This window comes from Ammospiza nelsoni, chromosome 4 (genome assembly GCF_027579445.1).
Source record: "Ammospiza nelsoni isolate bAmmNel1 chromosome 4, bAmmNel1.pri, whole genome shotgun sequence".
In the NCBI taxonomy this organism is placed as follows: Eukaryota; Metazoa; Chordata; class Aves; order Passeriformes; family Passerellidae; genus Ammospiza; species Ammospiza nelsoni.
The window spans coordinates 55639114-55653610 of NC_080636.1; the positions used below are offsets into that span (position 1 = coordinate 55639114).

Genomic DNA, 14497 nt, shown 5'->3' on the forward strand with positions numbered 1-14497 from the left:
AACTGGTAAGGAAATATTTTTCATTTGGTGTGTTGAATGAATTGCACTTTTTCAGTTTGTGGCTATGTTGTTATTACTCTGATTGTTCTTCCTCTTCAATGAAGGAAAAAAGAGAGTTCTTTTGTGTGCATTTGCTGTGTTATGTACCTGTTCCCTGAACATTAACTGTAGACCACCTCAAACCTCAAATCAATGACAATATGAATTTCTTGCATGGACTTCACTAGTTAGTGCAAATCATTAGCTCCTCACAGCAAAATTGCAATGTGGATGCTGCAATTTTTTTTTTCTTTACTTGTAATACACATCTTGCAGGCAGTGTAGCAGGAATTTGCATGTGATCATCATTTCAAATGGCTTCTCTGACATGGTGAAATGAGAGATGTGATAATTACTGAATGCTGTTTTTAAGAGAACTCATTTCCTGAGCTGATGGAGTAGCCTGTAATAAATAAATGCACTACAGCATAAAACAGAAGATGAAAAGCTGTATCACTTGGCAAGATGTGTAAGTTTTAAAAGGTTTGCTCTATGTGGGAGCAGCAGGTTCAATTGTACAGATTTAAATAAAAGTTTAGCCTGTTACTAGTAGTCATTGGCTGTTCCCACTGCTAAAGAAGTTGTTATAGAGGTAAGGGATAATTATTAATTAATTAATATTAGGATAAGGTTGATCTCTATAGTTTGGTGGTACTGGTGAGACCCCACCTGGAGTGCTGTGTCCAGCTTGGGAGTGCTCAGCTCAGAACTCATTGGAGTGAGGCCAGGGGAGGCCATGGAGGTATCAGAGGGCTGGATCACCCCTCCTATGGACACAGGCTGAGGGAGCCGGGGCTGCTCAGCCTGGAGAGGAGAAGGCCCTGGGGAGACCTTAGAGCCCCTTCCAGTACCTAAAGAGGGCTACAAAAGAGTTAGAAGGGATTTTTTACAAGGTAGTACAGTGATAGAACAAGGGGGAGTGGCTTTAAACTGAAAAAGGGTGGGTTTAGGTTAGATATTGGGAAGAAATTCTTTACTGTGGAAGTGATGAGGCATTGGCACAAATGGCCCAGAAAATGCCTTTGTGTTGAAGTGAACATGAAAACAAAAAGAGCATAGATTTGAAAATAACTCAACACAAAGGAATTTCCCAAAATGGCAGGGTTGTCCTGCTGTCTGATGGCTGAGCTATCTAAAGGGAAGAGGAATAGTCTAACATAAGTTATCTATTTGGATGCAGCTTTGCGTGCTCTGTTGGAAGAAGTTTCCATTATGTAATTTCTAGTTGGTCACAGACCAGAGAGTTAAAAATGCATAAAAGGTAATTGTCTGAATTCTTTTTGGCCTCTTATTTTCAGGACTCCAAACAGTTTTGAAGAGACTGAGGGTACCTAAATCTACCCACACCCTCAACTGCTTTAAGCATCACTCTCTTCTACCCCTCAGTTCTGCTCACTTGACCATCTTTCTTGTTCTCTCCTGTGAGAGCCCTTTACACTCAACCATACAGAAAAACTACTAGAAAGGGAAGAAAAAATTAACAAAAACTTACTGAAAAAATAGAATTATGCATTGCCCTTAAACCTGGAGCATCTAAGAAATGCTGCAGACCATTAAGTCCACGATGAACTGTCCAGGGTCCATCTGGCTGGAGAAGAAACCCAACAAGTAGATGATTTATAGGCTGAAGAGCTCGCTGAAGTTCGCCCTTGCTGGAGCCTTGAGTACATTTGTGCCTTTAGGTGTCACTGTTCACCTGCACGTGCGTCCTCCTCGCTGAAGGGAGCTGTGTCTGTGCCACACCAGCCGAGTGAAGAGGAATTCCAAGGCTGCTCTGCTGCTACAGCTCTGCAATACCACATTGAGAGAAGCAAGACGAGAGTGACATTAACCTGAGGTGAGGGATCTGATCTAACACGGAGCCGGGACAACCAAGCTGCTTGTCTTCCTTCTGTAACACTGCACATTCTGATTTTTAAATTTATTTTCGCCCTTCCCAGTTGCTGGATGCTCCTGTGAATTGGTTGCAACACAGTCTAAACTTGATGTACAGTCACAGTGCTGGATTTAGTGTCACAACAGTGGTAGTAAATTTTTTGCAGCACATGTGTGTGTGATAACTGCTTAGAAATCCAGCACTAAAAGTGATGGATGGCTTGGGTGGTCCTGTTAGTTTGCTCATGCTCATAATTATGGCCAAGAAGGGAAATTAAAACAGCATTCATGTATTTCAGAAATCACATGACAACGTTGTCAGATGAATTATTTTAACAATGCATGCTGTAATTTGTTGTGTCCACTAACCCTCTCTTGTGCTAAAATGTCAGAAAGCTAAAATCGATGAGTACAACTGTGCTGAAACCTGAAACCAGCACCATCCCACCGACCCACCTGCAGCCAGCAGCATGGAATTGTGTTGCAGTGTTGTTCAAGGTGTTATTTTTCTCCTTTCTGATGAAAAACATGGGAGTTCTGCATTTTGCCAAAAATTAGTGTTTTCCTTTATGTAGAGAATCATAATAATCCTTCAACTGACTGGCATTGCAGAAAGCCATGCACTAAAACCCTCAGAGTACTCCTGCTTTGAGAACATAGGTGTACTTTCTGGTCTGTTACATGACATTAGGATTTTGAAAACAAATTTGGGTAATGTTCTGACTGCTTGGAACTCTGAAATCAGTGGGATTCAGACATTAGGTTTGATTCCTGGACTATTTCTTATAATGCTTTTTGATTTTGAAACTAGAACTTCATCCTTCAGTCCACTCAGTAACATGCTGGACCCTACAGTACTTCCAATTTTACTGAAGAGAGCTTTTGCTCTCCTAATACTCTGAATTTATCTGTGTTCAAACCCTGTTAAGTCTGAATTGAGGCTGATACTAAGAAAGAGTCTCCATTCCCCCGAACACCCATATCCACAAATTTTTCTCTGAAAGGCAAACTGCTCTTTGGAAAACAAATATGGGGTAGGCACATTTAACAGCACCCTGTGGTGAGATACCTGAAGATTTTCACTATTAGGGCACCTTGAATAATTATTCATATTTAAAAAAAAAAGGAAGAAAACAAAAAAATGAACATTTATTCTAGCTGTGATTTAGCATTCTTATGATACACTTAAAACATATCCTTTTCCTTCTAAGATGATGCAACTGAATGGAAAAGATAAGATTATTCCATTATTGTCCAGAGAATGCTGAGGACAAACCCATCAAAGCATAAGCATAAATGTATCTACCAAGGCAAAAAATTCCAGAAGTAATCTTTCTGACCATTTGTCAATGGCAAATCAAGACTCAAAGACATTTTAATAGGATCTGCCATTAACTTGTTAATTACTATCAGCTTAATCTTGTAACATCAGACATGTATCCACCTAGTTGGCATTAACAGCAGAAAGGGGTCTTGGTACAGGTTTTTACCTCATCTACACCTTAAGTCATTAACTGTTCTGGAAAATAGAAAGGTTATTTTGTTGTATTAGCTGCTTTGTAATTTCTTCCTCCCGGGTTTGTAAGTATCAAAACTAATTTCCCTGATTTTCCACTGGCAGATGTGGAGTAGAGCAGGGAATAACTTCACACATTTTAAATTTAGCCTGGAGGAACATTAAATGCCCCCATTGTTAATAACAGGCTAATGATGCAAGAAAGGCTAAAATCTTCCAGACAGCAACAATCAACCATTCCCCATAATGGGACTTACTTAACAAAAGCCCCAGTCAATCCATTAAAAAGACATATTCACAAAGGGAGCTATTTTATCCCAGACCCTAATTCCTGGGTAAAATTTTGTGTTAAAATGCTCCTGGAATGGGGCAGAACATCATATGGAAGAATCAGGTGACAAACAACACTTCTTCCCAGCAGTCAATTTCAAAATAAGACAAATACCAAATTTCCAGTTAGGAAACTGGAATTAATTCACCAGCTAGACCTTCTCCCTGGCTTCTTCCATTGTACAGGAAATCACGTTTTCTTGGAGGCTGAGCAGTTTTGCAATTCAGGCTCTAAGTTTTGCCATTGACAGAGACGCTGGGGGAGCGTGTTGAAAAGAAACAGGAGTCTCTGTCTGTACTTGAGGAGAGCCCCAGCCACAGAGCAGCTGATGGAGAATCATTGCTTTCCAAGCATCAGCACACAGAAACAATAAAAACTGAGCAGGCTTCAGCAGACGGCTCCACAGGAGCAGCAAATCTTCCCCTCTGCCATCACACCAGGGAGTTTGCCACACGCACACCACGCAGTCCCGCTTACCGTGAGGGCGCCATGGGCTGGTCTCAGTGCACCCCCAGGAGCCTCCCAGCACCGTGCTCAATAAATGTCCATAGCTGGAGCAGAGGGCTGGTCACTGACCTTCATCCCCTTGGTCTGCCTCAGCCAGAGAGCTCAGGGGTTTTAAGAGAGGCACTTTGATCTCCTTCCCCACAGAGGGTTCCATGGATCTGGCGCAGGCCCTGCTGCGGCCTTGCAGCGCGTGTGGGGTGCTCGGGCCAGCACATGGCCTGTGGGGAGCCAAATCACACTTACAGCTTCAGGGCTCCATGATGTATCAATCACTGAAATACGGCCATAAAAATTGTGTCTCGTGAAAAGGGCAAACCTCTCAAAAATGATGACCCTTCAATTGTTTCAGAAATCACCCAGTAAAACAAAAAAGATGATCCCTGAGGTATTCACGTGCCCTCTGAAGAGAGAGAAGCTGTGAGACAAGCAGAGGAGAAGGAAAACACAATTCTTATCCTGCTTGCTGTGCCCGTGTTGTGCAATATGGAGATTGTTTACCCAAAGTGAGGATGTTTTGTTCCCTTGGCCTGTCAGGGCCAAGAAGGGTGTGTGTGTGTGTGTGTGTGTGTGTGTGTGTGTGTCGGACTGCCACAGGACAGTCACAAGAGAATCAGAGATGAGTGCAGTTCTGTGCAGTTGTGAGCAACAGTGAGCGCATAGCAGATTCAGTTTAGATGAAATGTACATAGTATAGTATAACAAAGTAATTCATTAGCCTTCAGATAAGCTGGAGTTCTCATCATCCTCTCTCCCCTTTGTCAGAGTCTCCTTTGATTTACAATAGATCCCTATATAAAATGGATCCCTCCCATTTTGGAGCAAGAATCACAAAGCCAAAATTCCCCAGCCACTGCAAATCAGAGGTTTCTATTAGATTGTGTAGCTTGGCCAATCTCTGCACGTAGGAACTGGGAGAAGGACAGCAAGTCAAAACAAGAGTACTACTGTGCATAGTAGGCTTGAAACAACATTCAAGTACCAACAGCTATAAGAATTTCTTTCCTTACAGTTCTTACAAGGAGCTTTAATTCATCCTTTTCTGCAGCTCCCGCCTTCAAATTGCTTTGGCAGAAAGCTGTTTGGGATTTTAATTTTCATCTCTATACATGATAAATCCAAATATAAAAAATGTCCTTTGTGTATTATGGTTTGACTTGCTTGGAAATGTTCTGGACATAGCTAGCTTATGCAAAAATTGAAAAATCATCAATCTTTTCGAAATGATGCATCTCTTTCCTATTCGTTCATATTTCATCTAGAGTGAAGTGCGTTCAAATTTGTGGAAAATCAATCTCCAAATTATTAACTCTGCAATTAGTATGGGGGTTTGGGGATTGGTTTTTTGTTTGTTTTTCTTCTGGGTCTCTTGTTGTTGGCTTGATTTTGGTTTACATTTTTTTAATTGGGGGAGAGCTGGGAGAGGGACTAGATTTTACTTGGCAGATTTCCTTCATTCTGACCAGTCATGTCAGAACTGCATTTCCCCCATCCCCTCCAATATTCCTAGGCAGTCAGCCAGAGGAATAGACTCCAAAGCCACTCAAAGAAAAAATACCTGAGTCTCATATGTCTTAAGATACCTTTACATTTCTGTAGTTCTGAAGATGCTTCTTAAATAAAGCCCACCCAAAGCAGCACTGAATTCAGTAATCCTGGCAATGTCCATGTGTTTACTGCTTTATGTGTGTCCCCTAGAAAGGGCTGAAGGAAAAGAAACAAGAAGCCAGGAGAGCTGTAGGAGAATTCTTTCCACCTTCTTCATTGATACCCTTCATGCCATTCAAATAGACTCCGGAATACACTACTTTAATTAGCAAAGCTTGTTTTAAAGTAAACAACACAAACACTCCTTATAGGACAGTCACAGTCTCCCCTGCTAGATATACAGGCTTTTTTGGCAAGATCACATTCAAACAGCATGAAATTCACCCATGGGCACGGTCCCAAGAAGGCCCTTGCACCTCTTTAACTTCCATTTAGCTGCTCTGGATAGGAGCAAGTGGTTTGTGGGATAAGGACAGCTTTCCTCCAAAAAAAAAAAAGATGGTCCAAATCCACATCTGCAAAGATCATCAGTTTTACCACTATAAGGTCATAAAGGTGTGATATAGGCGTCATGCATAGAGTACATACCATACTTCGGTTGAGTCCTGTCCCCGAGTGACTTTGAGTCCCTGTGAAAGTGCAACGCACAACGTGCCCGCATGGAACCCGTTGTGGCTCTTTCCTGGGAACACTGCAAAGTCACTCAGCAGGCAGGAGTCAGGACAGCAGTGAGAAGAGTATCCTCATGAGGAAGCTCTGACAGGATTCCTTTTGACACATGGGAGAACATGAGAGTCCCATCTTCGTTCAGTAATTGCTAAACAAACAGAAATTGGAAATCATTGATGCAACATTGACCCATAAAACACTGATCACTGAGGCCCTGTTCTCCCCTGTGCCACACACAGGGAACAACAGATGCTCAAAGTAAACAGGGTAAGAACAAAACAGTATGGAAATAATGTTGGTTCCTTAACAAATGTCTTACTGTAGTCCATATATGCTGACTGACACCGGTTGTTCTTTTCAGTTATAACTGTGCAACAAAATCAGACACGTCTCATCTTCCAGTCTTGATACTGAGCTGTTGCTCATTTTCTTTTGTTGATCAAGTTATTAAATTTTTCTGTTATTTTTCTCTTTTTTTAATTTTTCTTTTTTTTTTTCTTTTTTTTTGTCTTGTTTACATCTACGTTTATCAACACTGATACATTACAGATTTTGTTAGTTATACTTTGAAGTCTGATCATGCAGAACTACAGGCAGGTGCAACTTAGATCTTATTACAGGATGGACATGGCAAGGTGAACAGTTGTTTTTGCTAGTTAAGATCTGGAGCTTTGTTACTGTCGTGGCTTAATGTATACTGGCCATAAGTCCCACTTACCCAATTTACTAAATATACATGATTCTATATGTACACTGAAACTTCCAGCACTCTCCTTTATCAACACGTCACTGACTCAGAAAAAGGTCAGAGGTCAACCATATTTAGGCAAACAGCAGCCTTATTGTAAAAGTTTTTAACAGAAATAGCGTGTTGGATTATTACATATTAGTTACAGAGGAAGGAAAAAAAATAAGTCCATACAACTATTTACATTATAAATATCTTGCTTTCCAGAAGACAAGAATGGCCCTGTTCAGTGAAAATTAGCAAAAGAGACCTGTCTGAAATGATAAGCATGGTAAGGATACATTTATTTCCCAAATTGACTGTGTCTTCCTTCAATGTGTGCTTTTCAGCGTTTCCCTCTCAGGTAAAAAGGCACCATTAGCCTCAGTTGAAGTTTTTCAACATTCTTTTGTCAAATCAAACTCTCTTTAAAACTCAAACTTGCCATAGGCCAACGAGCCTGAACATGCATTAAGTTAAACATTTCACTTCTTGCAATCAATTGTTGATTAAAAAAACCCCAAACCTACAACAAAAATGAAAGAAAAATCAGACCACATTGGCAAGTTCCTAATACACTAAGAAGATTCCACTAAATTCCACTGGACAGGTTGGTTTTCCAGCTCATTGGTGAAGATGACACATTCACCATTCCCCTGCATACCTCAAGCATCTTACTAATTAAGACAATTACATATTCATGTAGTATTCAAACCTACTGAACAATGATTTTCTTTTTTTTTTTTTGTGTGTGTGTGTGTTTGTGTGTGTGTGAAAAAGATCACCTTGAGCTTGCAATCAGTTAACTGTGTCCTTTTTAAAGTGGTGGAAGTTCAAATAAGCACAGCCATCAGATTCTTGAAGATGTGTGATTATGTTACAATTCCTCTCTTTATCCACACTGACAACTGGGACCAAGCACAAGTGGAACAGAGGTTCTGCAAATCCATATGAACACCCTCTCTTCCCTACACACACATACAGAAGTAAAGAAAAGCCTAAACATAAATGGAATGACTAGCTCAGACTTTAAAAAGAAAACTAATTGGTTCCTGCAGGTTTTCTTTCATATTGCTCTCCCTGGAAGCACAGAGTTTGTTGCAAAATGCCTTTTTTGTTTGTTTGTTTGCTTGGTTTTGCATGTTTGAATTCACACAAAATTTTAAACTCTAAATAAGCACAAACGAAGAAATATAGATAGATCTGAATAGAAATAAATAGATCTGAAACTAAAATAGTTTTTGGTCCTTTAAACTACTGTGAAGCTTGCAATATAAATAGCTAGCATTGGTTACTAGAAGTTACTTTGAATTAAAATATTCCAATTCCATTTTACAATAATTCAAACATATTCAAAACACTTTTTTAATAAAACATTTGGGAGATTTTCTAAAAGTAACTCTCTCAGGCAGTACTAAAAGTTACTATTAGCATGTTTTTCATGAGAAAATAAATTGGTGGAAAAGAAATCACCGGTGCTCACTGACAAGTTTAGAAAACAATCCAAATCAGTTAAGTAGTACTACTTTGGGAAACTCCCAAAAGGCACTGCATCAGGTCTCATTTCTTCAGTACTGTTATCCCAGAATTAGAAAGTAAAGCAATATCTATGAAGATAAAGGAATGTATATGAACCAAATTGCCTATAAATTTGGAAGAGTGACATGATCATCTGTCTTGTGTAACCTTCAGAAGCCAATGCTTTGCAGGAACTGGTGATTTCCAGAGGAAAACTATCAGTGCATTAGGGCTTAGAAAACCTGATCAGGCTTTCTGTAGCTTTGCTGCTTGGGTTTTTTGGTTTTTTTTTTTTACACACTGCCATATTTGCACTCCAATTTCAATCTGTTTTATGTAATACAAACTTGCTGTGATACATGAATTTCTTTGTGCCGTGGAATTCTAGATGGGAGAGGGGAACATGAACCACAATACATTTCACATAAATCACAGTGATCAACTCAAATATCTGAACTCTCTGAAGATATATTCTAATGGAATACAGTCAAAGCTCACAAAATACTATTGCAGCTATCAAGTCAGTATCTGAAGACTGTTTTCAAAAATTACCAAAATTTTGGATTGAAAACATACATAACCTTACATCAACTTGTAATAAATCAATGCCTCATCCTTGTTTAACCTCAGCAGTGAGAAAGAAAAGAGAAGGACAGTCTTTTAAGAACCGTTCTGACTTTTTTTTTTTCCTCATACTATCCCAAAATTCTCCATCTGAGAAAAAAAAAAGCAGGGATGTTCTGCAGCAATTTTCCTCTCTACCATCTCAATGCAGCTAGTGCTCTGAGCAGTCACCGACAGATAATGCTCGTGCCATTTTCCTCACCCTGCTGTTGCCTATATACATGACTTATGTGAGCCACTTGGAACGGAATTTCCTTGGGTATTGAGGCACTTACGACACCAAGAGGCTCTGAGGCATATTTTCAGAAATGCCAAGGTGTCCAGTTGCCATTCAGGATGATGTAAATTATGCCACTTCTGGCACAGGCTCACTGATTGCCCCCTATGGTGTCTAAATACCTTGGAACATCTGTCACAGATCTTTGGCTTCCCAGTTTCCTTCACTTCTGCACTGGTGGCAGTGATGCTTACAACTGCAAACCTCAGAGAATTAAGTGAAAATTGTTGCCAAAGTACTACATTTAGTAACGTGTTAAGCAGAAGTAGGTTTAAAAGATCAATGGCAAAATTAAGGAAAGAATCTATCATTATCAAGCTGAATATAATTTTGGAATAATGGGGAGCAGACTTTAAGAGGATGGTATCAAAACTTCTAGAATCAGAAAATAAAAAAGTGGCTTCCCTTAAAACATCCTCAGAACATCCTCACTATGATCCTTTATTCAAGAGTACATGTGTTATTGTAAGGTATCAGCTGACAGCACTGAATTCCTGGCCCAAAGCAAAACAAAGGATGCTATTCCTGCTGCTTCAGTTTGGACACACAAGGACCAGAACTTTACAGAACTAATGCTTTTCTTCATTGATGGCTTTTTTTTTCTAGTGTCCAATGTGGACAGCTCCGTCTCCTCCCCCAGACAGAGCTTCTCATGAAGGAGACTGATTTGAGGACAAAAAGAGATGCAGTAATTCTTTCAGGCCCCATTTCAGCAAGGCACTTAAGCACATGCTGATGTCGATCACTGCTGAGCAAAGGACAAAAGCACACGCTAGTTAATTTTTTGTAAGCATCCTACAGTCTCCATGAGATGTTTGAACAAGCCCTGGTGCTTAGCAGAATCAGGGAATAAAGCTGATCATGTAACTCCTGTGTTGTGAGTCCATTCAGCACTCACCTAAGGACACCTTCTCTGGTGACTGCTTCTCCACCCTGCACATATGAACCCAAACAGGACTGAATTATACCATGAGACTAAGAGCACAGATTTGCCTTCTAGAGATGAAACATGGGAGGTCTACAAGTCTCCATCTACTCTAAATGGCTTCTCTGCTGTTGCCTATGCCACATCTCCATAACATCACTGGCAATGAACTGGGATTACTCCAAGTTTCTACAGTCTACACTGGTGATATTTTTGCAGTTTTGCCTCAATGAGACTTAGTTTAGCTTTGCTTAAGTAACACACCCGAATGGTGCACACTAAGGAATGTAAAGTAGATACTAGTTACCTGAATATTATTAATATGTATCTATGGTGAATTAAATCTGGAGGTGATATATTTAATTATTGCTAAGAAGTCACCCTTGGTGTTATTGCCTACATACCTACAGAGCTTTGCTGTTAACCTTTCATTACTTTTATGATCATTGGCTTTGGAGTGAGAGTTACATCACTCAATAATGACCTGATGTTTCATGGCTTAAGAGAGAATATTGCTAAATATATTTAGCAGTAGTAAATTATTGCTTTTAAAATTACTGCTCTGAGTTTTTAGAACATTAACAACCTAATTTTACTCTCCAAAAACAATTTGATAAAAATCTACCAAAAATATAACCAAGGAAAGACCCCCACTTCTTATAGCAATTCTGATACAGCTCAGACCTACCAAGTCTGATTTTATTTTATATCCTCTTCATTTTTATCTCCCCTCCTCCTCACCCTGGAGAGAAGTTTTTTCCTTCTCTTTCTTCCCTTCGAAAAAAATCTGATTTGATACTAATTTTTTATTCTACCACAGAATGGCAGGCTTGTAAGCCACCCAATGGAGCAGCCCTATTTTGGTAGAGTTTTGAATACTAGAGAGTTAGTGAATTTAAAATATTCACTAACATAGTCTAAACAGTTTCTCTCTCTGGCACTTGGAAAAGCATTAGAGTAGGATTTAGCTCATTTCAGTTTACATGGCACACTTTGGTAAAAGGACAGATGACTTGGAGTTTGGTTAATTTCCAACTCAGATAAAAGATGACCTTGCTGTGGAAAATGCCAATTGCTGTTTTGGCTGGAAAAAAAATAATTCAACGGTTCTGAAATTTTGTGTGGAATTTTGTCATTCTTGCTGTTACTTACCACGGGAAATCCTCTGCTTTATTACATGGCAAATTCAATTTGATATTCAGTCACTGTTGGGTTCTTCAGAACTTGTCCAAACTGCCCAAGACCCCTGGCTGTGACCCTTCCAGGCCAGCACATGAGCTGATTGATAACTTGGCTGTTAGAATGTAGGAAAACTAGACCCATGCACTCTGTGGTTCTTTTCTGCGCAACACAGATGCTAAAACTTCCTGGGGAGGCCACTGACTTGTCATGAGGAAATGAAGAGCCAAAAGCACCCAGAGAATGCCTGAGTAGCAGAAGTGCCTGCTAGGGAATGATGAAAAGGGAAAACAACCTCTGAGCTGCAAACACACACTGAGAGGGAGTGAGCTGCAAATATCCTTTCTCTAGCTAACCTAATAAAGATCTAGACACAAAATAAAAACAAGTTGGTGCATGTCCTTTTGATCACAGTCTGCTTATTCCCCAACCCTGTCATACCCTCTAATTTACAAACATACATGTACTTCAAAATAGCGAGCTTATCTATGCCCTAAGATGATAACTCACTTCACATTGACAGAAAAAGCTGCTTACTGATACCTTTCTGGGCTTAGACATGCATAAAACCCCTTCACTCTTGTTCCCTGTAACTTGCAAAGATACATGTGCTTCCTTCTAACCCAGTCTTATCTTGGCATATCTGCTCTAAAAATCAGAACAACAAGTCTTGACATTCACAAACTAGCATTTTTTCTATGAAGCTCAGTGGCTTCTTCTTTCAATAAAACTGATTATTATTTCAAAATATATATACAACTCTCAGCAGAAATTTGGTGCTACATCTTCAAGTGTCTGAGGGAGCCACAGTTCTATGTGGTTATTTACACTTCCACAAGTCCTCATATCAAACGGATAGAATTTGTACTGTAAGATCCCATATGTAGTTAAGCAGTTCCCCTGGAATGGGCCATTTATAGTCGTGGAGTGCACACTAAGTGCCTGTGCAGATGTGCAGGCACACAGCTGCATGCACTGCCAGGATTCTGTTGGCACATGTGTGTATGTTTGTGAGGAAAAAATGCATGGAGATCCCTGCCTGCCTCACTGGGCAGATGGCAGAGCAGACAGTGAAGGCAGACACACACTCAGATGGTGGAGCGTGGCTACTGCACACCTTGTCATGCCAGTGTGAAAAAGACAGTTGCAGGTTGCTGGTTTTGCAGCCATTCATTTTACATCTTGTGAGGAGGGGGGTAAAAAAAGGATTTTTTCAGTTCCTTTTTTCCTTTTGCCCCCCAGTAAGCATCACTGGAAGAAGACCAAAGCAGAGCAACTATAAGTTAAATACACACTTGAGCTTAGCTGCATTACATAACTCTGTAGGAGAAGCAGGCTGAAAAGATTTTTTTGTTTGTTTGTTTCTTTGTTTGTTTCACTTAAATCTCTGTGTTTTATTTCTCTTTCTTTTCATCTCTTAGCTCCCATCATTTTTTCCTCCTAGGTTCCATCATCCTCTGAAGAACGCTGGGTTTCGCAGGCAGGCGGCTAGTCACCTGCAACAACCGAGGGGTCCCGCAGAAGCTTCCAGGCTGCTGTCCGTGTCAGACGCCAGGGTTTGATCCGTGGACATGGATGAGATGTCGTTGACAGATGAGGATGGAGGGAGGCTCTCACTGCTGTTCACTGCTGCACCTGTGCTACGAAAACGAACACCAACGTGATTAAACCCGAAACCCCAGAAGGTGCCACGTGTTAAAGAGCAGAGGGTGCTTACCTGGTGGTATGCAGGCCATTTTATCCAGTGGCAAACCTCAGCAGGAAATGGATCATGCAAACTTTAGACACTGGATAATATTAATTATCTTACCAGGAAATTCTGTCTCTCAGTCTGCTTTGAAAAGCTATAGCTCATACAGTGTTTGTCACCCCACTTCGCTCTAGTCCACTTGGAGTTCCACAACACTCAACAGCATATTAGGATCATATAATGCGTGACCAAAACAAAAGCAGACCCCACCTATTCCTCATAAATTCCTCTCATATATTTCTCATATTCTCATAAATTCCTCATATTCTCATAAATTCCTCCATATTCTTCTCATAAAATTCCAGTTTTTTTAGTGGCAGTCTAATAGAGTGGGTGGGATCAAATCACCCAGTGGAAATGCAGAGTGGTTTCTTTCCCTTACTAAGGATTAGGGCACTAAGCCCAGGATTTCAGCCAGGACTGTATTTTTGTACAGCCAAGTTTACCTCGCCTCTCTAAAATTATGATGGTACCAGATATTATTGCAAAAAATCACTTTGACTTTATGAATGACCTGCCTGAGATTATCATTAATACAACTGAACATTCACCACATCCCTGAATATTATCAGAAATTATCTGCCTGATAAATTCAGACAACTGAATGACAAATACAGAGCCATGTAAAGAATGTATTTATCTTGCACCTATGATTGCTTAGCTGTTACTGCTCATTAACCTCAGCTCAAACTAAAGTTTGCAGAGAAGCATAAACCTGTTTGATTGGGTTTTTTTCCCACTGAACTTCCAGGCAATTTTTTTTTTTGTTCTCTTATATCAAAATTAGCACTGTCTTCCACTTGAGAGGGATAGATTAATTTCCATTAAATATTCATGATAATAAAATATGTCATTTTGTATGATCTTGCATAGCTAGAAATTACAGCTAGGCAGGTGACACAGGTCTTTGTTCTGCAGACAGATGCCATTTCATTCTTCTGTCTGAAAAGTGTGCTCAGCCAACTTTTGCAAATTTTCATTTCTACCAAAGGGCTAGAAATTAACATCTATTATC

At 40.0% G+C, this 14497-nt stretch overlaps 1 protein-coding gene across 5 annotated transcripts in view; it reads right to left on the bottom strand.

Annotated features, from left to right (window-relative positions):
• Positions 1-5998: 5998 nt before the first annotated feature.
• Positions 5999-14497, bottom strand: part of MAPK10 (mitogen-activated protein kinase 10) — a 146664-nt gene continuing 138165 nt past the window's right edge. For 4 of the 5 annotated variants that reach the window (XM_059469783.1, XM_059469781.1, XM_059469782.1 and 1 more), the window contains exon 14: positions 5999-13367. In XM_059469783.1, coding sequence (XP_059325766.1) covers positions 13225-13367 — 143 coding nt within the window. In that variant the 3' untranslated portion in view covers positions 5999-13224. Of the gene's footprint in view, positions 13373-14497 lie in introns of all 5 variants that reach the window. The other variant, XM_059469780.1, reaches the window with a different exon arrangement.